This window comes from Sus scrofa, chromosome 2 (assembly GCF_000003025.6).
Source record: "Sus scrofa isolate TJ Tabasco breed Duroc chromosome 2, Sscrofa11.1, whole genome shotgun sequence".
Taxonomy (NCBI): Eukaryota; Metazoa; Chordata; class Mammalia; order Artiodactyla; family Suidae; genus Sus; species Sus scrofa.
The window spans coordinates 115,987,262-116,014,896 of NC_010444.4; the positions used below are offsets into that span (position 1 = coordinate 115,987,262).

Genomic DNA, 27,635 nt, shown 5'->3' on the forward strand with positions numbered 1-27,635 from the left:
TTCATTCTTTTGGCTGTAGCTGTTCACTTTTCCTAGCACCACTTACTGAAGAGACTGTCTTTTCTCCATTGTGATCTTTTCCTCTGTCATAGATGAGTTGACTGTAGGTGTGTGGGTTTAATTCTGGGCTTTCTATGCTGTTCCACTGATCTGTGTTTCTGTTTTTGTGCCAGTACCAGACTGTTTTGATGACTGTAGCTTTGTAGTAAGGTCTCAAGTCAGAGAGCCTGGTTCCTTCAGCTCTTCTTTCTCAGGATTTCTTTGACTATTCTGGGTCTTTTGTGCCTCCAAGAAAACTTTAAAATATTTTGTTCTAGTTCTGTGAAAAATGCGTTTGGTGATCTGAAAGAATTGCATGGAATCGGTAGATTGCCTTGGGTAGCATTGTCATTTTGATAATACTGATTCTTCCAGTCCAAGAGCATGGTATATCTCACTATCTGTTTGTAACATCTTTAATTTCTTTCATCAGCATCTTACAGTTTTCAGAGTGCAGGTCTTTTGTCTCATTGGGTAAGTTTATTCCCAGCTTTGTTTTTTTTTTGTTGTTGTTATTGTTTTGTTTTGTTTTGTTTTTGATGTGATAGTAAATGGGCTTGTTTCCATAATTTTTATTTCTGATCTTTCATTGTTGGTATATAGAAATGGAGTTGATTTCTGTGTATTAATTTTGTATCCTGCAACTTTACCAAATTCACTGGTGAGCTCTAACAGTTTTCTAATAGTGACCTTAACATTTTCTAGGCATAGTGTCATATCATCTGCAAACAGTGATAGTTTTACTACTTCCTTTCCAATTTGAATTCATTTTATTTCTTTTTCTTCTCAAATTGTCATGGATAGGACCTCCAAAACTACTCTGAGTAGTAGTGCCGAAAACGGACCTCCTTGTCTTGTTCCTGATCTTAGTGGGAATTCTTTCAGCTTTTCACCATTGAGAATGATGTTACCTGTGGATTTATAATTTATGACCTTTATTATTTTGAGGTAGGTTCCCTATATGCGCACTTTCTGGAGGGTTTTTATCAGAAATGGGTGTTGGATTTTGTCAAAAGTTTTTTTTGCATTTATTGAGAGGATCATATGGTTTTTATTCTTCAGTTTGTTAAGGTGATGGGTGTATCGCAATGATTAATGTGCAGATTTTGAAGAATCCTTGCATCCCTGGGATATATCCCAGTTGGTTATGGTGTATGATCCTTTTAATGTATTGCTAGATTTGGTTTGCTAGTATTTTGTTGACGATTTTTGTGTCTATGTTCATCAGTGATATTGGCCTATAATTTTCTTTTTTTGTGGTATCTTTGTCTGGTTTTGGTTTCATGGTGATGATGGGCTCATAGAATGAGTCTGGAGTGTTCCATCCTCTTCAGTTTTTTGGAATAGTTTCAGAAGGATAGGTATTAGCTCTTCTCTAAATTTTTCATAGAATTTACCTGTGAAGCCATCTGGTCCTAAACTTTTGTTTGTTGGAAGTTTTGTAATTACTGTTTCAGTACTTACGATTTTTGGTTTTCAGTTACCATGAAGTTTTTATACAGAAGTCTATATACACACACACACACACACACACACACACAAGATTGTTTTAAGTTGCTAGTCTTTTAATTGCAAATGCATCTCTAGTATCCTACACTTATACCCTCCTCTTCTCACTATTTCTGGTTTTGGTAGATATTTGTGTGTGGATGATTTCCTACCTTTACTGTATGTATGCTTTTACTGGTGAGCCTTGTCATTTGTAATATTTTTGTTTCTAGCTGTGGCCTTTTCTTTTCTGCCTAGAGAAGTTCCTTTACTATTTCTTGTAAAGTTAGTTTAATGGTGCTGAATTCTCTTAGCTTTTGAAGCTTTTGAAGCTGTGAAGCTTTTGATTTCTCCTTCAAATCTAAATGAGAGCCTTGCTGGGTAGAATAATCTTGGTTGTAGGGTTTTTTCTTTCATCACTTTAAGTATATTGTGTCACTCCCTTCTTGCCTGCAGAGTTTCTGCTAAAACATCTGCCGATAACCTTATCAGGGTTCCCTTGTATGTTATTTGTTGCTTTTCCCTAGCTGCTTTCAGTATTTTCTCTTTGTCTTTAATTTTGGCCAATTTGATTAATATGTATCTTGAGTATATTTCCTCTTTGGTTTTATTTTACATGGTCTTCATTGTGCTTCCTGGATTTGAGTGAGTGGTTCCTTTCCTATATTAGGGGAGTTTTTGGCTGCTATCTCTTCACTTATTTTCTCTGGCCCTTTCTCTCTCTCTTATCCTTCTGGCACCCCTATAAAATGGATGTTGGTGCACTTAAAGTTGTCCCAGAGTTCTCTTAGTTCTCTGTCTTCATTTAATTTCAACCTTTTTTATCTTTTCTGTTCCTCATCAATGATTTCCACCAGTCTGTCTTCCACCTCACTTATTTGTTCTTCTGCCTCCTGTGCTATGCTGTTGGTTCCTTCTGAATTGTTTTATTTCATTTATTGTATTTTGCAACTCTTCCTGCTTAATCTTTAAATCTTCTATTTATTTGTTCAGTGTTTCTTATAATTTATCAATCTTTGCCTCCAGTTTATTTCCAAGATCTTGAATCATCTTTACTATCATTAGTCTGAAGTCTTTTTCATGGATGTTGAAACATCTTTACTATCAATAGTCTGAAGTCTTTTTCATGGATCACTTAGCTGTTTTTCTGTTTCTTTTTTGTTGTTGTTGTTCTTTTATCTGAGTCATAATTCTCTGCCTTTTCATTTTGTATAGATTTTTGTGTAGTCTCCTTTTTGCAGGCAGTAGGGTAGTAGCCTCTCTTGCTTCTGGTGTCTGCCCCTTGTGACTGAAGTTGGTACATGGGCTTGTTGCAGGCTTCCTGGTGGAAGTGACTGGTGCCTGCCCATTAGAAGGTGGAACTGATTCTTATCTCTCTGGTTGGTGGGGCTTTGTCTCTGGTTGTGATGGCTGAGTGCCTGGGAGGTCTTTAGGCAGCCTGTTGCTGATGGGTGGGGCTGTGTTCCCACCTGGTTTGTTGTTTGGTTTGGAGCTTCTAAGCCCTGATGGATGAGGACATATTTTTCCGAAATGGCCACCTCCAAGGGAGTTCACACTGATGGTTATTCCCTAGACCTTTGCTTCCAATGTCCTTCCCCTACAACAAGCCACAGTCACCCCTTGTTTTCGCAGGAGATCCTCCCAAGATCCACAGGCAGGTCTGACCCAGTTATCCATGGAGCCTCTTCTTTGCCCATGGAGCCTCTTCTTTGCCCCCCACTCTTTCAAGAGTGGAGGCTCTGTTTTCCCCAGTCCTGTGGAGCTGCTGCACACAAATCCCCTGGGCCTTCAATGCCAAATGTTCTGGTGGTTCCTTCTCCCAATGCCAGACCCCAAGCATGGGAACCTGATGTAGGGCTCAGAACTCACTCTTGTGGGTGAGCCTGTGTGATACAGTTACTTTCCAGTCTGTGGGCAACCCACCTGGGGGGTGTGGGCTTGCTTATATCATGTAATTGCCCCTCCCACCATCTCATGGTGACCTCTCTTTATGTTTTGGTATAGGGTATCTTTTTTGGTAGTTTGCAGTCTATTTTGTTGAAGGTTATTCAGCACTTGGTTGTAATTTTGTTGTTTTCAAGAGAGAAGTTGAGCTCCAGTCATTCTACTCTGCCATCTTAATCCTGTCCATCTATAGTGATTATTTCTGAGAGAATGAAAGGATGATCCATTTTCTGAATACCTTAATATTTGAAAATATCTGTTCTTTTGATTTATTTGAAATGCTAGTTGTTTGGGCATACTATATAGGTTCAAAACCAGTTTTCACTTGAATTTTAAAGTTATTATTTCATTGTCTTCCAGCATTCAGTGTGAAGAAATTATAACTATTGTTTCTTTGTAGATGATCTGATTCTTTCCAGAAAATTGCACCCAGATATATCTTAATGTGGGCACTTTACTTTCAGTTTTTCTTCCAGAATTCCAAGTAAATAGAATCATACAATACATAAATCTTTGGGGTTTGAGTTCTTTTAATCACCTTAATGTTTTTGAAGCTCATTCATGTTTCTATGTATGTTAGTAGTTTATTCTTTTTGTTGATGATTAATAAAGCCACAGTTCTGTTCTCTATGTCTGTGAGTCCATTTCTATTTTGTAGATAGGTTCATTTGTGCCATGTTTTAGATTCAACATATAAGTGCTATCATATGGTGTTTGTCTTTCTTTTTCTTACTTACTTCACTTAGTATAAGGATTTCTAGTTGTATCCATGTTGCTGCAAATGGCATTATTTCATTCTTTTTACTGGCCAAGTAGTATTCCATTGTATGTATGTACCACAACTTCTGAATCCATTCATTTGTCAGTAAATATTTATGTTGTTTCTATGTCTTGGCTCTTATGAATAGTGCTTCCGTGAACAAAGGGGTGTACATGTATCTTTTCAAATTATAGTTTTTCTGGATATATGCCCAGGTGTGGGATTGCTGGATCATATGGTAATTCTATATTTAATTTTCTGAGGAATCTTCTTACTGTTTTCCACAGTGGTTGTACCAGTTTACATTCCCACCAGCAGTGTAGGTAGGTTCCCTTTTCTCTATACCCTCTCTAGCATTTGTTATTTGTAGAGTTGTTAATGATTATAATAATAATCATTTTTATATCTCTATCAGATAATTCTAACATCCCCTTCATATCTGGGTCTGGTTTGGGCTATAGCTTTGTTTCTTAGCAGTAGGTTGTTTATTTCTTGCCATTTTATTTACCCCATAATTTTGTATTGAAAGCTGTGCCTCTTGTGTTGGACAATAGAATGAGGTAAATAGACTTTATGTATCCCTTCTGCTAGGCATTTAGTGTATGAGTTTGAGTAATCTAGTGAGGAGTTTGGTTGAATTTGCAGTTTATTCATGCTGTGCTAATTCTCATCACACGGTATGCTTCATATTCCTCTCCCTAAGTCTTGTTTGGAATGTGAGCTAGTTTTCCCAAGCATTTTTCTCTTCATCTCTTCTACCCTTAGCTTTTAGTCTTCTATTTGCAACATGCCATGAAGAATGTCTGTCTCCCTGCTCTTATAAATCTCCTATCAGTATTTCACTGTTACTTGTTACTCAATGCTTTTAGCATGGTGGTGGAAGCAGAGAGGACAGTGTCTGTCCTGATCAAACTGTAGTCTTACGTAACCCCTGTGTTCCTGAGTTTTGGGAATGTGACCTTCTTAGAGCTTTTGCCTTTCTACCATTTGTACTTGGTTTTCAGGACATATTCCTGCTTTTCCCTCTAGGGTATAGAGATTTTTCCTATGACTTTTCCCCATCTGCTATTGACTAATGTCAGTAGGCACTGTTGTAGACACAGTAGCTGCTGTTCTTCCCCTCCAGGTGTATTACAAGGCTTACTTTTTCAGGACTTTTAACCATCATTTGTTGTGTGCCCCATATAGTTTGTGAAGAAAAGCCTGCAAGAAGATGTGAACACCTTTTATATGTGTGGCTCCCAGGATTTCATAGTCATATTTTTGTGAACTCATGTTCAATATCCATCAATTTGTTAAGTCTTCATATCAAATTCTTACTGGTATAGACTGTGTTTGCTGCAGGTAAGCAGCTGCTATCTTTCCTTATGGACACTTGTCTCTCTTTAGATTTTAGACTGCTTGGTTTTCCTCTAAACTCAATTTTCTGAAAGTTTCATGAAAATCTTGATCTTGCATTTTGGCTTTTGGTTGTAGTATAAGGGTCAGAACAGTGTTTTTTCCTGAGCAGACAACAGAAATCTTTTATTTTATTTACATATTTTTTAGCCATGCTCATGGCATGCAGAAGTTCCCCCACCAGGGATTGAACCCACACCACAGTAGAAACCAGAGCTGCTACAGTGATGGTGCTGGATCCTTAACCTGCTGAGCCACAAGAGAACTCCATAAATATTTTAATCATTTATTTTTTTGAAAATTGATTTCTGTAAATTTTTTATATATTCTAGATACATATTCTTTGTCAGATATTTGTATCGAAAATATTTGCTTCCAGTCTGTGGCTTCTGTTTGTATTTTCTTAATTGTGTTTCTTGCTGTACTTAAGTTTTAGAATTTGATAAATTCCAGTTTTTAGTTTCTTTCGTTTAGAGCTCTCTGTGTCAAAGATATTTTTATCGGCTATAAGATCCTGAAGATACTCTTCCATGTTTTCTTTGAAAAGTGCCACTGTAGCTGTAGCTTATATGCAAACATCTATGATCTACCTTAATTTAATTTTTGTCTGTGGTACAAGGAAAATATTGAGGTTCATCTTTTTTTTTTTTTTTTGTCTTTTGTTGTTGTTGTTGTTGTTGTTGTTGCTGTTGTTGTTGTTGTTGCTATTTCTTGGGCTGCTCCCGCGGCATATGGAGGTTCCCAGGCTAGGGGTTGAATCGGAGCTGTAGCCACCGGCCTACGCCAGAGCCACAGCAACGCGGGATCCGAGCCGCGTCTGCAACCTACACCACAGCTCACAGCAATGCCGGATTGTTAACCCACTGAGCAAGGGCAGGGACCGAACCTGCAACCTCATGGTTCCTAGTCGGATTCGTTAACCACTGCGCCACGACGGGAACTCCCATCTTTTTTTTATACTTATGCAATTGTTCTAGTACTATTTATTGAAAAGACTTGTCTTTGCCAATTAAATTACTTTGATACCTTTTTCAAAAATTAATTGACCACATGTATATGGTTTTACTTTTAAACTCTACTCTTCTCTGTTGACCTAATCTTTCTTTCTTCATCTTTTTAGAGCCACACCCATGGCATATGGAGATTCCCAGGCTAGGGGTAGAATCAGAGCTTGCTGGCCTACACCACATCTGCAGCAATGGCAGGATCTGAGCCACATCTGCAACCTACACCGTAGCTCATGGCAATTCTGGATCCTTAACACAGCAAGGCTAGGGACTGAACCTGTGTCCACATGGATACTAGTCGGGTTCATTACTGCTGAGCCACAGCAAGAACTCCCTACCTATTCTTTCCTTACACCATTACCAGCTGTCTTTATTTCTGTAGCTCTATTGTAAGTTTTGAAATCAGAATGAGACCTAAACTTTGATCATTTTTTGAATTGTTTCTATATTCCAGGTATTTTTGTTTCTTTAAACATTATCACTCAAACTTTTCAGTTTTTCCGAACAAAGCCTACTAGCATTTGCCTGCATCTCAATTAGGGGAAAATTGATTTATTGACAATATTGAGTCTTCCAGTCAATGAACATGGTATATCTTTCCATTTATTTGAATCTTATTTGATTTCTCTTAGAAGTATTTGGTAGCTTTTACTGTAAAAGATTTGAATGTCTTCTGTTGAAATGTATTCATAAGTATTTTATGTTTTTTTATTATATTTATTTATTTATCTGTTTATTATTTATTTATTTAATTTTTCATCCTTGCCTGTGGCATGTGGAAGTTCCTCAGGCCAGGGACTGAACCCAAACTATAGCAGTGACCTGAGCCACAGCTGTGACAGTGCTGAATCCTTAACCTGCTAGGCCACTAGGAACTCCTTTTATTATATTTTAATTGAAATGTTACTGAATTTCCAGTTGTTTCCTGCTAGTATGTGGAAATACAGTTGGTTATTTTATTCTGACCTTGTACCCTGTGACTTTACCAAATTCACTTCTTAATTTTAGGAATCTAAGCCAAATCTAGAATTTTTTTTTTGACCTTGTACCCTGTGACATTACCAAGTTCACTTATTAATTTTAGAAATCTAAGTCAAATTTGAGGATTTTTTATGTAAAAATCAAGTCATTTGTAAATGGTAACAACTTAATGTCTTTCTTTTCAACATTTATGGACTTTTAACTTTACCTAAAATCAAATAATTGCAAGTGTTGGTATTACAGTTATTAATTGGCTTTATTGAGATGCAGTTTGCATGCAATAACATTTATTAATTTTAAAAGTATAACTAGAGTTTTGACAAATGCATAAAATCATGTACTAACCATCAAACTTAGACAGAGAACTTTGTGTCACCACCCAAATCCCTTCAAACCCATGTTCATTCACTCCTCTACCCTACCTTGACCCTGAGCACCGCGATCTGCATTCTATCACTTCACTTTGCCTCTCCTTGAATATTATTTAGGAGGAATTGTATGTAGTATTTTATATCACGTTTTACCTCTACATATAAACCACAAAATTCAGTGTTATAAGTGTTGCTTTAAACCATGATTTGTCTTCTAAATAAGAGAAGAATATGAAATATAGCCTTTTCCATTTACACATATATTCAGTTTCTGCCGTCTTCATTTCTTTCTGTATATCTGAGTTTCCTTCTTGTTTCTTTTCCTTCAGCCTAAAAATATTCCTTTAGTATGGAATTCTGGGTCTGTAGGGTTTTTTTCTTTCAATAGTTAAATATCTTCAAAGTTAAAAAACTTTAGAATCTAATTCTGTGTTTTTTTATCCTAATTATTTTGATTAGCCATCATGTGCCATTTGTATTACTTTCCTTAATATAGAATATATCCCCTCCCCCCCCCAGAAGGGGATGCTTTCAAAAGTTTTTTAAAAAATCTCTTGTTTTCAAGCATTCGAGTTAGATGGACCTAGATGTGGTTTCATTTCTATTTATTCTGTTTAGGTTTCTGAAATTCATGAATCTGTAAGTTGATGTTTACCTAATTTGAGAAAATTTCAGCCATTATTTTCTTCAAATAAATTTTCTTCCTGAATCATTCTCCTTTACTCCTGGGACTTCAGTTACAAGCTAAATATCTTTATATTGTCCAAAAATTCATTGAGACTTGTTCATTTTTTTAAAAAAAACAATTATTTGTTCTCTAGATTGGATTATTTTCATAGCTACATTTTTAATCAGTTCTATATTATGTATAACAAATTACTTCAGAATTTCATGACATAGCAGCAACAACCATTTAGCTCTCACAGTTTCTATGAATTCAGAATTCTGAATTATCTGAAATTCCGAAATTTTGAGTGGGTTCAGCTGAGATCTCTCGTGAAGTTACAATCAGATATTGGCTGGAGATACAGTCATTTGAAGGCTTGATTGGAGCTGGAGAGTCTACTTTAATTTGGCTTACTCATGTAACTAGCAAGTTGGTTCTTCTTTCCATCAGCACTCAATGGGGCCGCTTTGGGTTTCCTCATGTCATAGCTTCCCTCAGAATAAGCATTCCACAAGATCAAGGCAGAATTCGGCAATGCTTTTGCAATGCAATGACCTTGAAAATCACACACCTTCACTTCCACTATCTTCTCTTTGTTACATAGGTCAACTCTAATTTAATGTGGTAGGTAAACTCAGAAGGGCATGAATACTAGGAAGTGAAAATCAGTGGAAATGACCTCTCTCTCTCTGTCTTTTGCCACACCTACAGCATGTGGAAGTTCCCAGGCCAGGGATCAAACCCATACCACAGCAGTGACCCAAGCTGTAGCAGTGACAGACAACACTGGATCCTTAACCTGCTGAGCCACAAGGGGACTCCAGTGGGAATAATCTTGAAGGCTGGATACCATATTCTATTTTCATGTTCACCCACCCCTTTTTCTGCAATCTGCATACTTCTGTAAGCCCTTTGTGTGATTTTTTATTTCAAATTTCAGATAGTTTGCTTGTTTAGTTCCTAAATTTCCAGTTATTTCTCTTGAATAGTTTTCATATCTCCGATAGGATTACCCATCTGTACAGTAATTATGTATCATTTTCTTTAATTATTTGAACATGTTTAGAATAGCTATTTTAAATAATTTGTCTGTGAATATCAACTTATGAATCATCTTGGGGTTTGTTTTTGTGGATTGATTTTTCTTTTGATTATGGTTCACATTTTCCTACCACTTCACATATATAGTCTTTTTTTTCTTTGCCACACTCATGTGGCATGTGGAAGTTCCTGGGCTAGGGATCAAATTTGCGCCATAGCTACAGCAACACTTCAACACCCAATCCTTAACCTCTTGGGCCGCAAGGGAACTGCTATAGACTTCTTTTTGAATGCCGTTATCTTTTTACTGAGGAGATTTTTTTTTCTCCTTCAAATTAAATTTGGTGGGATTCATACTCCAAAATCATGTCTCCCCTGTGGTGAAGAACAGCTAAGATTTCTCCTCAGTTTTCCAATCCTTCAGTTTTGCTTGGTGCATTTTGCTGGGCTCCTCGGAATCTTCCACACATATGCTTAAATCAAAGGTTAGCGTAGTGTTTGAGCATAGTTTATATGTAGATTTTTTGGTTCTTTCACTGTGGTCCTGTCTTTCTGGAATTTCTTCTTTAATTTTTAGGCTCTCTGTCAGCGTTGAATTCTGTTTTTGATACCTCCAGCTACTAAGAATTATGCTGCCTGCAGAGCTCTGTGAAGAAAAGCTGAGTAAATGTGCATTTTAATCAGAAGAGTTCCTTTCTTTCATGAGTTACCTCATTTCCAGTTTTCTGATTTTGCTGGATCTTTCTGCATATTTAAATAACTCTTTTTATAACTTAGTTCAGAGTGTATATTTGTCATATGAAGAAAGGTTAAACATATCAGATACTTAACCATATCAGAATTTTTTTTTTCTGGCTGCCCAGTGGTATATGGCGTTCCCAGGCCAAGGATCTGATATGCATCTCACTTGTGACCTGTGCCAGACCACGGATCAAACCTGCGTCCCAGAGCTCCAGAGAGTCCAACGATTCCATTGGGAATCTCCAGTGGGAACTAGCCATATCAGAATGGAACCTTGTCCATTTGCATTAGAGTAAGGAAGGAAATAGCTCATTAGTAGCTTTGGGTCATTGATCCTGTTCAATGATGGACTTCACTGTGAGATGTTGACAGAAATCAAGATCCCTTATTGGAGTTGGGAGGTATCCTAACTGTTGGTATCCACAGATTCCCCCTTCCCCCTTGAATTATTTAGATCTCTTACTGAGAAATCTTCCAATTTCTGTATGGCTGGGACTGTGATAGATATAAGACTGTTTTCCAGCATTCTGGGAGCTGACTGGACCTGAGAGTCTCACTGTTTATTATATAGAGTTTTATGAATCCCCCTGTTTCAAGTATATACCTGTGCCTTATGATCTAAGACATATTTCATTTTTTGCTTTTTTTTTTTTTTTTACGGCCACATATGCCACATGTGGAAGTTCCCAGCCTAGGGATTGAATTGGAGCTGCAGCTGCCGGCCTGTGCCACAGCCACAGCAACTCGGGATCTGAGCTGCATCTGCAGCTTACACCACAGCTGGATCTTTAACCCACTGGGCAACGCCAGGAATCAAACCCGCATCCTCATGGATACTAGTCAGGTTTGTAACTACTGAGCCACAATGGGAACTCCCATTTTTGGTTTAAGATTGAACAAAAGGAAGATTAAAGAATAAATCTACTCTTTTTTCAAAAGGCTTGGAAAGTGTGGTTTTTGGCTGTGAATGATAGAGGAAATGTAGGGGCCTAAGAGCTTCTTGGTTTTTTTTTTTTTTTTTTTTTTTTTTTGTCTTTTTAGGGCTGCATGTGGGGCATATGGAAATTCCGAGGCTAGGGATCAAATCGTATCTGCAGCTGACAGCCTACACCACAGCCACAGCCATGTGGGATCTGAGCCACATCTGTAACCTACACCACAGCTCATGGACTGGACCCTTAACCCACTAAGTAAGGCCAGGGGTCGAACCTGAATCCTCATGGATACTAGTGAGGTTCTTAACCTGCTGAGCCACAGTGGGAACTCCCCTAAAAGCTTGTTATAAAAAACATTGAACTAACTAATATCTTATTCTCCATTCCACTTTTAGAAAGATCTGGTACTCCAATGAACATTTCTGAAATTCTGTGTTAAGAATTGTTTCTTCATATTGGCTTTTCCCATTACAAATCTGGGTTTCAAGTCTATCCAGTCTTCTAAGTGAGTTACCATTTGTTCGTATGTTCCAAGATTCACAGTTTTAGTTGATATTATTTCTCCCTCTCTTTTTGTGGCTATATGTCTCTGTTCCTTTTCTGTGATTTTATAGGTGATAGTTCATAATGAGTGACAATTAATTGCATGGATTCTATTCCTGTTCCATTTGTTTAAATTTTTTTCATCTTCAGTTTTTAACTAACTATAAACTGCATGAAACCAAATACCTTCTTTTTAAACTTCAGCTAATATCACTTCTACAAAAGTCAGTTGTACAATGCATAGGTGTCAAATGACTAAACCAATGCTGATTGTAAATATCAATTCTGCTATCACCTCTGTACCATGAAATGGTATTTCTCTAGCTATTGTTCCATAATAGAGAAGGAAGAAAAAGGCTTAACATCTCTTTCAATGTAATATGCTTACTTTGGACTTATATTGTAAAAGAATTGCTCACAACAGACAAGAATCTACATGCAGCACTGCCACTTAAGGACTCCTCAAAAGAGTCTGAATAAAAATAGCCTAACCAGTACTGCATGCCCATCCCTCCAGTGGTCAGTGCAAGGCAAAGGGAAGCACTTAGTAAGAGCTAGAATTTACTTTCAAGACCTTTATTAGTTTGAACTTGGTTTTCTAAAAGGAGGATTAGTGAATTCATTTTCTGAAAAGAAACAAGTCATGTAAATATTTTCAGTCTTTCACCATATAATTCAGTATTTGAATTTGTATGAATCTGCATATACTTTCTGTTCTTTAGGCTATTTGTAAACCTGATCATATGCTAATCTTCATTAAATTACCTGTGAAGAATAGTTTTTGTATTTATTTTCCATTTCCAATCAACTAAGGATAGCATTCCTATAATTAATTGGTTAGATTTTTGGTTTTCTGGTTTTGCTCTTTGCCCAGGGTGGGCTGGTGGGATGGTAGTCCCAATATGGCACAAGGACTTTCCATTGTGTCTCAGCAGCGGATTAAGAACCCGACATAGTGTCTCTGAAGATGTGCATTTGATCTCTGGCCTTGCTCAGTGAGTTAAGGATCCCACATTGCTGTGGCTGTGGTATAGGCCAGCAGCTACAGCTCAGATTCAACCCTAGCCTGGGAACTTTCATATGCCAAAGGTGCAGCAGTAAAAAAAAAGTAGTAGTAATATCTATATCTATCTCCCTCTCTCTATATATATCACAAAAGCTCTTAGGAGTAAGAAAGTAATCACTAATAGGAGAGACCATTGGACCATTGTGTTTACTATTGTAATCAGGAATGAGGACGCACTGAGAAGAATTTAGTGCATGTTGCGGGAAAGTAAAAAAAAAAAAAATAGTTTGAATAAAAATAAAAGAGTTATTTAGCCAGAAATGAGATGTGATATGTCCTTATACATGCAAAGATTTATTACAGAATATAATGACTGATTGTTGTTCATCTTTACCAAAATCTAAAAAGAAAAAAAAATGCTCAGGAGTATAAATATAAATGATAAAGATTTAACCGGTACTTAGAAGGATAGCCTGAAAGTTGATAGGCAGACATTAGAAGGCTTATGATGGGTCGCAAATCTTGGGAAAAGGAAAGAGTTTAAATGTAGCTATCTTCTCTGTCTTGGGTGATGACAAGTCCTGCCTTAAGTTGGCTTCCACAGGGCCCTTCCAGACCTGTAATTCTCAGGGTCACTTCTGTTGCTAGCCTTCTTCAGAAGTGCAAAGTCAGCTAAACATAGCAAATACCTGCTTTCAGGAGCTCCAACAGTTCCAAAGGAGGCAGTGCCAGCAGCAGCAGCACCACAGTGTCTATTATAACTGAAGACTTCATTCAAAGGTGAGTCAGGTCACCATGGATCCAGGCACTTCCTTTTCCTTCACCTTTCACTGGCTCTAGGCACAGGAGCCCTTGCATGGGTCGTAGACCACAGAACACCCTCCCCAGCAATCACTAGAACCTTTGATAGAAGGAGGAGCAAAGGATGGCTGTTAGCTCGTGCTGGTTGGGAGGGGCTGCCACCTAGACGCGCTTAAGAGGAGATGAGTTGCGACAACAACCAGGTCCCTTTCTCACCATCCTGCTGGCCACAAGGGCCCATGTGCTCTCAAAGCACGCTGGGGACCCGCCACTCCCAGAACGGGTATCCTAATTCGTGCAGTCCCTTCCAGGCTCCCGGCTCCTGCAGGAGGGCGTGTGGGATGATGCTCAGGTCCTTGTGCCTACCCAAGCTCCTGCATCCGGAGCCGCCCTAGCTGGCACCGCCGCAGCCACAGCCACAGCCGGAGAGGGAGAAGAGAAAAAAGGGAGGGGGGTTGGAAAGGCTCGTAAGAGGGAGGAGTGAAGGTGGGGAGGGAAGGAGCGAAGGGGGAGGGAACCTTTCTCTTGTGCCTTGCCTCCGCCTCTTCTCTCTCTCTCTGTCTCTCTGGTTGGCAGAGTCTAGGGTTCTCCCTTCACACCCTCTCGCAGTTCCTCTCCCCCTGCTCTGACCACCCTTCCTCCCGACTGTGCCGAAAGGGAGTCGCAGCCGAGCGCGGCTGAGGGCGCCGGGGAGGTGGCGGTGGTGGGTGTGTGCGTGTGTGAAGGACGCCACCTCTCGCTCCTGCGTCTACAGGCGGTGGCGGGGCTTTTCGCTCCGGCAACGGTGGCGACAGCGGCCCCGGCTTCCGGAGTCCCGCCGCGAAGATGCTCAAAGTCACAGTGCCCTCCTGCTCCGCCTCGTCCTGCTCTTCGGTCACCGCCAGTGTGGCCCCGGTAACCGGGAGCCTCATCCCAGATTACTGGATCGACGGTTCCAACAGGGATGCTTTGAGCGATTTCTTCGAGGTGGAGTCGGAACTGGGACGGTAAGGCGGATGGGGGCGAGCTGAACGTCGTGGAGCCGGGCGCCCCGCTCTCAGACTTGGGCTTCTAGGGAAGCCCGCGGTGCACACAGGGGGCTGTCCCTTTCGCGGCGACAGCTTCGGAGGATGCGGGTGCTGGCCTCCCTGTCCTTTGGTTTCTACCCACCTCGTGTCGGGGAGAGAGCTCAGCACCATTTAAGTGCTGGTTGGGTCTCCCTGGGAGCACCCAGGCCAGTACAGCTGCGAGCAGCAGCCCCACTCTCTCCCACCCTTCCTCCTCCTCGCCGGCTGCCACTTCCCTTGGGTGACAGTTCTCACCACACGTGGGCCCTGCTTTCCCAATTGGTGTCTTAGCTCACGATTATAGCTTGCCAGAGGGTCCTGTTTGTCTAGTTATTTTTTGGGGTGGGAGGCGGAGGGTACCTCTCCAAATCATGACAGAATTATTAAATTCGATTCTTCCTCCTTTCCCTCATCAAGCTTTCCAAAAAGCAAGTGGCACTAGAAATTAAACTTAAACACTAGCTTCCCTGCAGAGTCTGCTCAGGAGTGATGGGGGATGAATCATTTAAGAGAGTTGAAGGCAGAATAATGAACTAGTGTGGCTTTAAAGAAAATGCAGCACATGGGGTATAGGCAGTGGTAATTAGTGAAGAGTTTTGCTACTCTTCTTTCATATGCTGGAGTGATTTATTTATATTATGTATGCAAAAAGCCATCTCCCTGGGGTTGCAGAAATGTCCCTCATCCCTCCTCTGTAGATCCAGAAACGTAGTGGTTTTGCCATGTGAATAATGCCATATGTCCTCATATTTTTATCCACTGAAAATTATTCTTTCCTTTCCCTTCCTCTTTTTTCATCTTTCCTTTCTGTTATCCATAGGTAAGGAGACTTCTTTTCAATGCTCATTTTAGAATCAGGCCCTTTATTGTAGGGAATCTAAAGATGTAATGTCAACAGTTAACAAGTTGAAGCTTCTGTACTTAATATTTCTTTGCAATTTTATTTTCCATTCTCTTTTTTTGCTGGAGTTTAGCTAACAACCATTTTCTTTGTTATGCTACTGGAGACTACAGGGTGAGATTCTGGATGCTAGTACTTAGTGGGACTGTGTTAAGGATAACCCTTCCCCTTCAAGTTGCTACTACTGTTAATGGCTCACAGAGTGTAGAGAGTGTGTAAGAGAGGCAAAACTTGTGAATGAAAATTTAAGAGTTGACACTGTTAAAAAAATGTTTCAAAGTATTTGAGCATTGGATAATGCTCTTGTTTTGGGCAAGTTTTTCTCTGCTCATTTGAAGATCTGTTACTGTGTGCATTCCCTAGTAGGCTAAGAATGAAATGTCTCCTGTAAGATTTGTAGCCTGCATAATTGTATGATGAGCTGCAGTGGACATTGTAAACTTCTGATTAAAGTGATAATCTGTTTAAAATTGTTTACTTGGTGAGTTTTAGAAACTGCCAACTAGTAGAGGAAGTATATGATGGTGCTACACGGACTGTCCAACCATCAAATCTGTTTTCTGAGTAACGTTTACCTTAGATGCCCCTAATTGGCTCTGACCTACCATCAGTACACATTGTCTTTGTGAATAAGCTTCACTATTGGGAAGCTCAAGAAATTTCCTTTAAGGAATGGGAAAGTGGGTAGAAAAATAAACTGCCATTTGTATACATATGCAGGATCATAGATTTCCTAGAGAAAACCTAAGGAATTTGAAGTTTATTATATTTTGTAAAAAACTTGAAGTTTATTATATTTTGTAAAAAGCTTTTTCAGTGAATTTTGGAGCACAAATATAAATCAACTATATATTGCTAAGATTCTCTGCTGTCTAGTCATTTGATTGTCATGAAAATCACAATTAACATATTTTAAGAAAAGTTCGTACTTCTCTTTTTCAGTATTCATGTATGTTAGGTAAGTTCTCTGTAGATGGCAGTATTGGCGAGGTACATGCTTATTACTCCATTTGGTTGAGACCGAGAAATATTCTTCATGACCAAAGTTATTTTTTTTTTCAACAAAATAAACCTAAAACATAAAGCAGCCATATTACAGATATAATTACTAAGACTCTGTAAAGCCAGAGGATGCAATAGGAGTATAATTTTAGGTGTGGACTGAGTGACAAAAGGCTTCTTCCTTCCTGCACTAGCGATAAAGTTGAGGCTTAGTCAGTTGGTTTCAAATCTTTACTCTCTTTACTCCCAGTCTTGGGCCAAATCTCCCTACCAGTGGTGACTCCAAAGCCAAAACATTTAATTTATTAGTAACACAGTTGTCATTAAGATATAAGAGAACAATGCTCCTGATGTGTGCTGCCACTGTGGTTAGTTCTTTGGTGTAGACCTTTCCAGATAAGGAGCTGATAAAGTGTAGATTCAGTAATAGATTAATCTATTACAAGTAAATGTGGTAAGCTAATGACTCCAGAATTCAAGAAGATTAGACATATGACCATCAGGTCAGCATACCTTGAGGATATATTTGGGGATTTCAGGGAACAAAATTCCCAAGCTTTGAACCGTCTGAAGCCCCTGGATGGTGCTGGCAGCACTGATCCACATGTAGCCATTAAGATAGAGGTAGATGTGACACCTTTCTTTGGGGAGGAAGAGAGTAAGGCAGGGGTTGAATGGTGTTAAGAGTGATTATTTAAGAGTTTCAGGCAAAACTGATTTCTTCCCCCCAAACCACATTTGAAAATACTGCTTTGTTTTTAAAATTTGTTTAAAAGTTTATAAAAATCATGATACACCAACAAATTCAGTTCTACTTAAAAAGATGAATTGGCCATTTTCCTATTCAGGACTCCGTTTCCTAGAGAGTGGTTGGTCCTTTGCCCAGAGATTTGAGAAAGTAACATTTTAAAAGGCCTTTCCAAGGAAGAAGGGAGCCTGCCTCTGTCCTAGATTCTGTCCAGTGCTTTGGCACATTGAAGGGACATATTTGTCCTGGGCTGCTCTCTGGTGAGGGTTTGGCCCTGTGCGTTCAAGCTCACATTCTGTCTTCAGTTATCTCTTGCTTTTTGTTTCCATTTGTTGTATAAGATTGAAAGAATATTTGTAACAAAATCAGATCTCTCTCCCCCTCTCCCATATACACAAGTTCAGAGAAACCAAATGAAAGATAGTTAAGATAAGAGAATGAGAGTATGAAGATCACAGATTTGAAATATTTTGAGAAAAAGTTATTCTGCACACTTTTTCAGAGCAGAAATTAATTTTTTTGGAATCACTTTTATAAAAAGTTTCCATTCCACTTAACTATAGTTTCTTTAGGCTAGTGACCTTCAATACCTGCCCCTCCCGACTTGATTCACTTATATGGCAACCCAGTTTAAGTGTAATTATATAGAATCCCTTGCTCTGTGTATTCTTGCTCCAGAACCAAATAGATTTAGGTAGTGAGTCACAGGTGTGTATAAAGTGGAAAAAAGGGAGTTCCCGTCGTGGCGCAGTGGTTAACGAATCCAACTAGGAACCATGAGGTTGCGGGTTTCGTCCCTGCCCTTGCTCAGTGGGTTGACGATCCGGCTGTGGTGTAGGTTGCAGACGCGGCTCGGATCCCGCGTTGCTGTGGCTCTGGCGTAGGCCGGTGGCTACAGCTCCGATTCAACCCCTAGCCTGGGAACCTCCATATGCTGCGGGAGCGGCCCAAGAAATAGCAACAACAAAAAAGACAAAAAAAAAAAGACAAAAAAAAAAAAATAAAAATAAAAAAATAAAGTGGAAAAAGCTTCATAAAACAATGTTTATTCATATTACTAGCAATATACTCTAGTATTTCCTCTCCTGTATTGTTTGATTTTATTCTAGTTCCTTACAAATGTTGGCTGAACCCATGTGATACTAGTAGGTTGTGACTCAGTTTGAAAAGTGCTGTTTTAGACTGTAAATCTGTATATGCCGTATTATGAAGCAGAGTCCTTTTGAAAGATGCTTTGCAGACCAGTTGGTAACACTGAGTAGTGTCCACTTACATAGCTCTGTAGAAAAAAAAGTTGTCCTATCTTTACCTCCAACATTATTGAGTTTCCCTTTCCAAATATTTTCGGAAAAACTCTGGTGTCTCCATAAGACCTGCTTTGTGCATTGTATTCTGGACTGGCTGAGTAGGACAGGAGGCTAGACCAGAGGCACCTTCACTGTGGAGCAGAGGAATCCAGAGGCCTGAGCAGGGCTGTATTCTACTTGGTAACACCTCAGTTTGGCCCCAGGTAATAGCAGCAAATGCTTCCTGTAAGTAAACAGGAAAGTGTGCATTTTCTCAAAGATGGGCTCCAACCATTGCTCCTGTCTGGGGAGAAATCGGATCTTCTTCTTTCCTTCTTCTCTCCCTTCTGTTTGTTCAAACCCCTTCCTGAACCATTCTTAGCCAGTCCTTTCAGGCTCTTGGTCTTCCCCCTATACCAGGTACTTTAGGGCCCCATGGCCTATCCAGTGTATCCTCACAGCTGGCTATGCGTCTCCTGCCACACACACTGTACTGGTATCTTAAGCTCTTTTGGAGTAGTGGTTTGTTTTTTGTTTGTTTGTTTTTTTATCTTACTAGGAATTTAAAGTATACCTGTTTAGTCCCCTCTTATTTTTTGTGTAACTGATACTTTTCTTAGGCAGTTGACTTAGGAGCAAGGTGGGGTTGCAAGTGGGAGAATAGAAACTGGGGCTGTGCAGATTTTGCTCCAACACTAACTACAAGGTCCTGGAAGGCAGGGCCTGTGGATTTGGTTGGTTCACTATTGTGTGCTCATCCATTGTCTAGCACAGTGCTTAGTACTCAGCAAATGCTCAGCAAATAATTTTAAGGAGAATGAAAGAATGATTATAAAATGCACCAGGCACAGTGGGCATGTGGTCTCTGTCGGTTGTGATGTAATGACCTCAGCTCTAGTGACCCCAGGGAAAGGGAAATCTGGTGACCTGTTTGTCTTCTCCCCAACACTTATGTGACTATGATCCTAATCTCACTCAGCATTGGTTTTCTTTCTTCACAGTGGGAGTATTGATAACTGCCACCTCTGTAGTTTGTAGGTGTTGAAAATAATGCTGCTTTTCTCTTGGCAGAGTGCTTTGTGGCTCTGAAATGAAAGGGATTCAGTTTCACCTTCACTATCATTTTACCACAGGCGTGTCAGAATTAGAAGTTCAATCAACTTGAATTTAAAAATATGAAATGCCTCCAAGCTATGCCAACCACTAAAGTTAATACATAGTAAATGCTAAATTTGGAAATACTCTTATTGTAAAGAGCCCTAAAGTCAAGCGAAGATTATGACAGGATCATTACTTTAAGAGCACACTATTTTCCCATGTTTAACTACTGTTGTAAGGGTAAAAATAACTTCTCATTTGGAAAAAAAAAAAAAAAAGACGCAGGTGCTATCTGCTTCGTTGTTCTGGTGAACTTTACTTGGAAAAAAAAGAGAAAGAGAAAGAAAACACTAACCACAAAATAGCTTCAAAGACCTTTCTTGTAAACACTTTACCCTCAGACACATCTGTGTGGATTATGTGTTTGCAGTAATACTTTTGAGAATAAAATACTGAGTGGTAGCCAAGTAAACTGTTTCAACTACTAGTTACATTGTTGTATGTTAATGAGGTTTTTTTTTTTTTTTTTTTGGTAGCTTAAAAAATAGTTCTTTTAAGATTCCCTTTCAGGAAAGCTAACATATATAATAAAGATATTTTTTTTTCAAATTTCAAGGTTGAGTTTGTTCTGCAAAATATAGTATTTAGTTGAATCAGTGAACTGTATAATTCAGGCTTAGAATAACTTTAGATGAAATCGGGAGCAGCTAGAAGCAAGGTTTTACTGAAATATATTAATCTTCACCTTAATTATTTTAAAAAATCTATTTGGTAATGCAGGATCATCTGAAAATTTTATAACTCCAATGGTTTAATTAGGAAGTGAGATCTATATTGATGGCATAGTATTAGTGTATAAAGGACATGTGCTCTTCAGTGTAGTCTATTTTTAAAATTCTAATTGCTAATGGAGGGCAATGGCTGTGTGGGTGATGTAAAATAATTAAAGGTCTGGGTGGGAGATTTTCCTCAGAATCTTATCAGTAGCAAAGATCAAATAAGGACAGAGTGCTGAACAGGGGTGATTCATAATGATGGGCAAAGGGTAGTATGTGTAGAGCTTGCTCTTAGAGTAGTTTCTCAACCTTGGCACTGTAGACATTTGAAGTTAGAAAATTCTTTGCTGTGGGATCTGTCCTGTGTGTCGTAGGATGTTTAGCAGTGTCCCTGGCCTCTGCCCACTAGATGCCAGTAGCAGCCCTGCCTCAACCATTCCCACTCCCACCAGTTGTGACAACCAACTAGGCATTAGCAAATGTCACCCCCTTTTCCTGTGGAAAACTATCAGCTTCGGAAGCTTGAAGCCAGTCTTTTACATTATTTTCTTTTAGTCATGTAGATGTAATAAGGAGTTGAGGGATAAAATCATTTGGCTGTATTGATTATCTGCTACAACCAAATGTTTCACCTATTTTTATGTAATACCATTGATTTCTGTCATATATGTATACTACCTGTGCTGTAATTTGCTTAATATTTTTGTTTAAATCACCTCATTTTTGTTAACCTAGATTTACTGAGAATACTCATTTTCATTAAATTGAAAACCACTATTCATGCAATAAATAGAAGCATATTGTAAAAATAAATTGCAATAAAAACAAAGCATTTCTATTAAATTGTAACTACAGATGTTTGCCTACAGAAGGCTCTAAGCCTGAGGATTTTTCTCTCTTTGTTAAAAAGGAGATTATCAAAGATTAGCAGGGTTAAAACCATAGTAGCACAAATTGAGGTTTCCTTCTTGATGTAATCTAAATGATTGAAAAATAATTGCAAAGAGAATAATGTTGACATTTTTCAATTCCTTATATAATTCCATGCCTTTGTACCACTTCAAAGTCTTCTCTATTACAGGTCTGACTATTTGATTAACTATGAACTAGTCAGTTTATGCTGGGTTTGTATGCATGTGTGTGTGGCAGGGCAAGGGGGCTAGAGTATGAATGAATATGATACATAAAACATGTTTGGCCTCAAGATGTATAGTCTACTGATAAGGCACTGACAGTAAATTGAATATGAGATAAATAACCAAATAAATAAAGCTAATTCCAGATGGAGGTAATGAAAATTACAGCAGTCTTTACAACAGAGTGATAATTCTGACTGGGAAGATTGAGGTAACTTCATGGAGGGTTGGACCATGAAATGTGGCAGGATTTTAACAAGATGGAGCTTTGGCGAAGAGCATACCAGATGGAAAGTACCTTCTTAAAAAAAAAAAAAAAAACTGGCAGAAAAATGTGGGGTATACATTTTATTTTGCAGACTTTACAAAACATTAACATTGTAATGGCATATTAGGTTGGGAGGGTAAGTTGCTATCAGACCAAAGAAAGTCTATTAAAAAAAAAATTGTGTCAACTACAAACCAAAATTGTAAGAGAAAGTAACCATTATGAGAGCAAAAGGTGGCTATAGAATCAACTATGTCTTGGGCTGAAGATGTGGAACTCAGAACTTGCCACTAATTCATGGTGTGGATAAGTGAGGGGGGTTGATAAGACAGAACTTACCACTTTGGTTAAAAAAAAAAAAAAATGAAAAAAGGAACCCTCCCACAGTCTATGACTAGAATTAAGAAAGGGGAAGTGTGGGATTGAGAGGATTAAGATCAGTTCCCTAGGCTGGGTAAAGAGCCTATAAAGGGACAGACAGTAACTTTTTGTGGGCCACAGTTCTCTTTGACAACTCTCAACTCTTAACAATTGGGTGAAAACAGCTGAAGACAATACAGAAACCAATGCACATGGCTGTGTTCCAGTAAAATTTTATGACAGTGAAATTTGAATTTTGTGTAATTTTCACATCATAAAATGTTATTCTTCTGATTTTAAAATAACATTTTAAAATGTAAAAGCTATTCTTCAGTTGCAGACTGTACAAAAACAAGTGGCTGTCATATTATTCCATTGGCCCCTGGTTTGCTGACCACTAACCTTGATCAGTCAAGGTAAAATTCTGCTCCTTCTCAGTTACACAAGAATTTCAGGTTAAAATGATATCAAGCCTTCATTTATTCAAGGTTACTTTGACAATGTTAACCTAATATTGCTTATTCCAGTGGGCACAAACTTTAAATGCATTCTTATTCTTTTTCTACATCTGTTGAAACTAAATTGCATATTTTACTCATATAGCACATTGGCTAGCTCCATTCATCATGTGTTTGAAAATGGAGTAGCTTTACTTGAAGTGTATTTAAGTTAAATTTCCATACCATGATCAGCATTTACATTCAAATATTTTTGGAGAGTCATTTGTTTCGTATATAACAATTAAATAGTTTTCAGCTTGATCATTTTCTTATATTTGAAGTGACAGTTTTAACAAAAATAATATGCTAAATAATCTATCAATAAAAGATTTACTTCAAGTAGTTTAATTCATTTTTCTGTTTACTAATATGTGCAAGTGGAGTTATCCTATATGCTATGCATATATCTCAGATGGATTAATAAAGGTCCTTTAAATTGAGGTGGTTTAGGAGTTCCTGTTGTGGTTCAGCAGCTTAAGAACCCAACATGGTCTCTTTGAGGATGCGATTTCAATCCCTGGCCTCACTCTGTGGGTTAAGAATCTGATGTCACCTTAAATTCTGGCTATAGGTCAGGAGTAGGTCTTTAGCTGCTGTTCTGATTCGATCCCTAGGCTGGGAACTTCCATATGCAACAGGTACAGCCATAAAAAGAATTTCTAAAAATTGAGATTGTTTAAATAAGCATTTTTTGAAAAAAATTATTCCTGTTTATTTTGAATAGACTTTGGAGCTGTAATAAGCCAGTCACTCATGTGTTGACTGAAGCAGAGGTCTCCAAAATGGGATGCTCATATCCAGGGGGTGCATAATGGGGTACAGTATTAATTTTCTTTTCCTAATTTTTGCTTTTTTGTTTTTGAATGTTTTGAAAGAACATTATATAATGTTTCAGTAGCATATGCATGTATAAGTACATAAATGTACACAGTTTGAGAGCACGTGCTCAAAAACATTTTATTAGATGATTGCTGGATCAAAGAATGATAATTGTAAGTGGTCACTGATAAGCTTCTTTGCTTATATTTAAATATTAATATTTTACATTGTGAAAATGATTTTAAAGCAAGTACATAGATCAAAACGCAAACAAAAAAATCACAATGCAAGGTGTGACTTTGTGCAGAAAGGGGAAGTGGGTGCATATGTGCACTTGTTATGCATTTTAAGACTACCTGATGAAAGGTTTTGATAAGGACTTAACTGCCATTATAACCAAAAAAGTCACATAGCAGAAAAAAAGAGAAAAGGAATACAGCTTACCTCCCAAGAAGGTTAAATGAATTTTCTATTTCTTTGTTGTTGAACCCCAAATTTATATTATTTGCAAGAACCTCACTTTCAAAATACCTAACTCACTTTATGCTGAGTTTTGTCAGCTGCTGGCTTAAGCAGCTGACTGGATTTGCCTAAAGTGTTTGGTGGGCAAGGCTTGAAGAGTAGTGAGCATTAGTCACAGGATACCGAGTTTAAACCTGGTGAACAAATCCATTGTAATCTCTTACTTAAGTCATGCTTCAGGGTGAAATGTTTGAAAAGTTCACCAGTTACAAAAATATTTTTCAAAAAATAAAAAAGCCTAGACTTGAGATAACACTCTTGATGAGAATGGCTTGCTAAAAAAGTAGTGCATATGACATGCTTGTAACTGTTTTTCTCTACTAGTATGTGGTAGCATTCTTTGTTAAAATTGTACTTTCCTTGATTCATGTCGTGATTATAGACAGAATTTGACTAATATTACAAACCAGGAAAAAGAGTAAGAGATAGCAAATCTGTAATTATGTTCAGATATTTATTGTTACTTGTAATGCAGTATTTGAATGATTTCTTCCCACTTTCAGTGCTTATGAACTATTCAATAGGGACTTTTGCTTGCATTTCCCCCTTCATTGCACAAAATCTTACTTTTTAGTTTAGTCTGCCTTATTTCTTGTACTGTCTTGAAAGGAGAGTTAGTGACTGCTTTAACTTAGTGACAACCTTCCATTTGGAATTCTAAGTGATGTACAAAATTGTTCTTTAGTTGTGACAACTAGTCAGTCCAAGTTTTATTTTTAACAGGGTGTAAATACACTGCTACCTATTCATTCAAGTGATTTTTTTTTCAAATCTCCGTGTTAGGACAACCACTGAGAAAATAAGACTATGTTATCAGATGTAACCAAATTCAAAATAGATAATTCAATAAATCAGTCTGGCCTCTTAGAGTGTGCAGTCATTTGGCCTATGAAGATTTCTTGTATGAGTGGAAACATTTTTAGTGGCTCCTGTGGGTCCTTTTCCCTAAATGTGAACATGTGAGCTAATAAAAATGTTCAATGAGGAAAACTTTTGAGAAGTTCTCCTGAGTGTAACCTGTATCTAGAAGTGAACTAAACACATGGTAAACAGAGCTTGACCTGTGGATGTCGCCATATTGACTGAAGTGGAAACCTGAGGAAATTCTCAGGGTGATTCACAGCAAAAGGTATAGTTATTTCAAATCTTGAGACACTAAGGAAATGAAACGTCAGGACAGAGCTGAGAACCCCCCTGGGGAGCAGATGAGGTTCTGGCCTAGGCCAGGAGGGGGCAGCAGAGTGCCAGTCCCACTTGAGCTGGCAGGTGGTAGAGGGGAGTGATCCTTAGGGAGCCACAGCCCGAGGGAACAGTTGGGCAAGGTAGCTACCCAGGAAATCTTTAAGACTAGGCAGCAAGGAGACCATTCTGGACCTGAGAGTGGAGATGAAGGAGGACTGCTGAGCAAGGCAGGCACTAAGAGCTAAGCTAGATGGTGCAGGGTACAGGCAGGAAAACAGGCAGGACAAAATTGATACTTGATGGTTGTGCCTTTGGGCATAACACTGGACCTCAGACTCATCTGTAAAATGAAAATTGTGGTAGTATATCCATCACAAAATTGCTATGATGATGAAATGAGATCACATATGTAAAAACACTTAGCTCCATAGCTGGCATGTAAGCTTAATATCATTCCCAGACAGGGCACAGGTGGGTAGGGGACAATGAATCCAAATTAAGTAGCTACAGGGGAAATACCATAGTCCTGCTTACCTGGCTCTTTTAGCGGTCTGATCCCAACTTGCCTGCCCACCACTTCTCCTAATTACCACCATGGAGTGTTCACCAGGAACTCTGTTGTAATTTTCCTGTCTTTATGTACATTGCTAATTATTTCAGTAATACAACAAGGTAGTCATCACCAGCACCATTTTTCAGAAGAGCCTGAAGCTCAGAGTGGTCAAGCAGCTCATTCAGGCTTACACAGCTGGAGCTGGGAGCAGAGCTGGGATTCAAGACCAGGTTTTTGGAATACAGTGCTCCTCTTTTACCTGCCATCCTCAAGGATTCTCCTATCTCCGTGATGTTGTGTGTGTGAAACTCTCATGGCCTGAAATGTCCTTTTTTCTAATTCCTCCAGGATAGTCACCCTGCCCCCCCCCCAGGTGATAGGTTTCTCTTGCCTCCCCGTTCTCATACCATGTCACACATTTATGTCTTACAGGTGAATGCTTTGTGGCCCTCATCACCAGAGCTGCCCCCCCATAAGTGCTTCATAAGTGTTTGTGAGATAGCAAGTGAATGAACGAATATTAGAGAAATTAAATGAACAGCTGCAGAAATAAGCACACTCTTAAATCTCTCTTTTTTTTAGGATGTTTTCCTTATGCAGATCCTCTGCTAAAGCAGTACACTGTGAAATTACTTATTCAATGCCCATGGCCCCCTCTTTAGAATGTAAGCCTCTGTGGGCTGAGCCTCTGCCCCTTTGTTCACTGCTGTGTCCCCAGTCCTAGGGCAATGCCTAGTATGTAGTGGGCACTCAGTAAATATCTGTTGAGTGAGTCAGTTGTTCCAGCCAGGTGTCTGCAGTTGAAAGCCTTTTATAACGCTGGGGGCTTTTGGTCTTTCATCAGGCTGCTCTGTCTTAAAGGACCCCTATCTCTGAATGACTGGAGGTAGTGTGACCTTCTGTGATTAGATAATCTACCTCTAAGATAACTTCTAGCCACAAGTGTATAGACATCTGTGTTTTCTTCCATAGTTCTTTACTGTATGTTGCAGAGACAGAGCAGCTTTTGGATAAGTAGCGCTCTAAGCTTCAAAGGCTTTGTAAATGTGTTAGAAGATCCTTGGATAATTTTTATTCTTACTTTGTGCTTTTTAAATGCCTCATCTCTTTTTAGAAACATGTACTCATTGTTATATTTGCTCATCTTTGCTTCCTTTAGCGGAAGTAAAAATGCTAAAAGGGACTCATTTAAAATTATTTAAATTTTAAAATGATAAAGGAATCACTTCTTTAAAAAAATAAAAAAAAAAACCACAATTTATGACCTGTTTGTGGCCGTGCAATGATTAGCAATGTTCTGTGACATAGTCCTGATATGCACACCCTGCTGGACCCACAGGAGGGGAAGGAAAGCTAAGGAGAGAATCATGCAAAAGATAGGAGCATGAATGACCTGTCCTGCATCTGTCTCTCTTTGGGGTTATTATTTAAAACCATTCTATTAAGATGTCTAATTATTTGATCAAATTTAAAAAGTCACTCCTTGACTTAATTTCCAAGTAGGCTCATTAACTTTACATTCATGATTTTTATGCACCATCAAAATAATTATTCTGGGGTCTTCCCTGGTGGCCTAGTAGTTAAGGATTCGGCATTGTCACTGCTATGGCTCGTCTTCAGTCCCTGGCCCAGAAACTTCTGCATGCCATGGGCATGGCCAAAAAATTATTCTGGAAAACCCTATCCCTATTTTTGATGACAGAGGCCAGGAGAGTA

General features: G+C 38.7%; 1 protein-coding gene across 8 annotated transcripts in view; it reads left to right on the forward strand.

The window, feature by feature from the left end:
- CAMK4 (calcium/calmodulin dependent protein kinase IV) overlaps positions 1 to 27,635 on the forward strand; it is a 324,433-nt gene that overhangs the window by 76,859 nt on the left and 219,939 nt on the right. For 5 of the 8 annotated variants that reach the window (XM_021084617.1, XM_021084620.1, XM_021084616.1 and 2 more), the window contains 2 exons: positions 13,621 to 13,701; positions 14,477 to 14,708. The exons of 1 other annotated variant lie outside the window; for it this stretch is intronic. In XM_021084617.1, the coding sequence (XP_020940276.1) occupies positions 14,548 to 14,708 (161 nt within the window). In that variant the 5' untranslated portion in view covers positions 13,621 to 13,701; positions 14,477 to 14,547. Of the gene's footprint in view, positions 1 to 11,767; positions 11,878 to 13,620; positions 13,702 to 14,476; positions 14,709 to 27,635 lie in introns of those variants that run through there. 2 more of the 8 variants (XM_021084619.1, XM_021084621.1) reach the window with 2 other exon arrangements.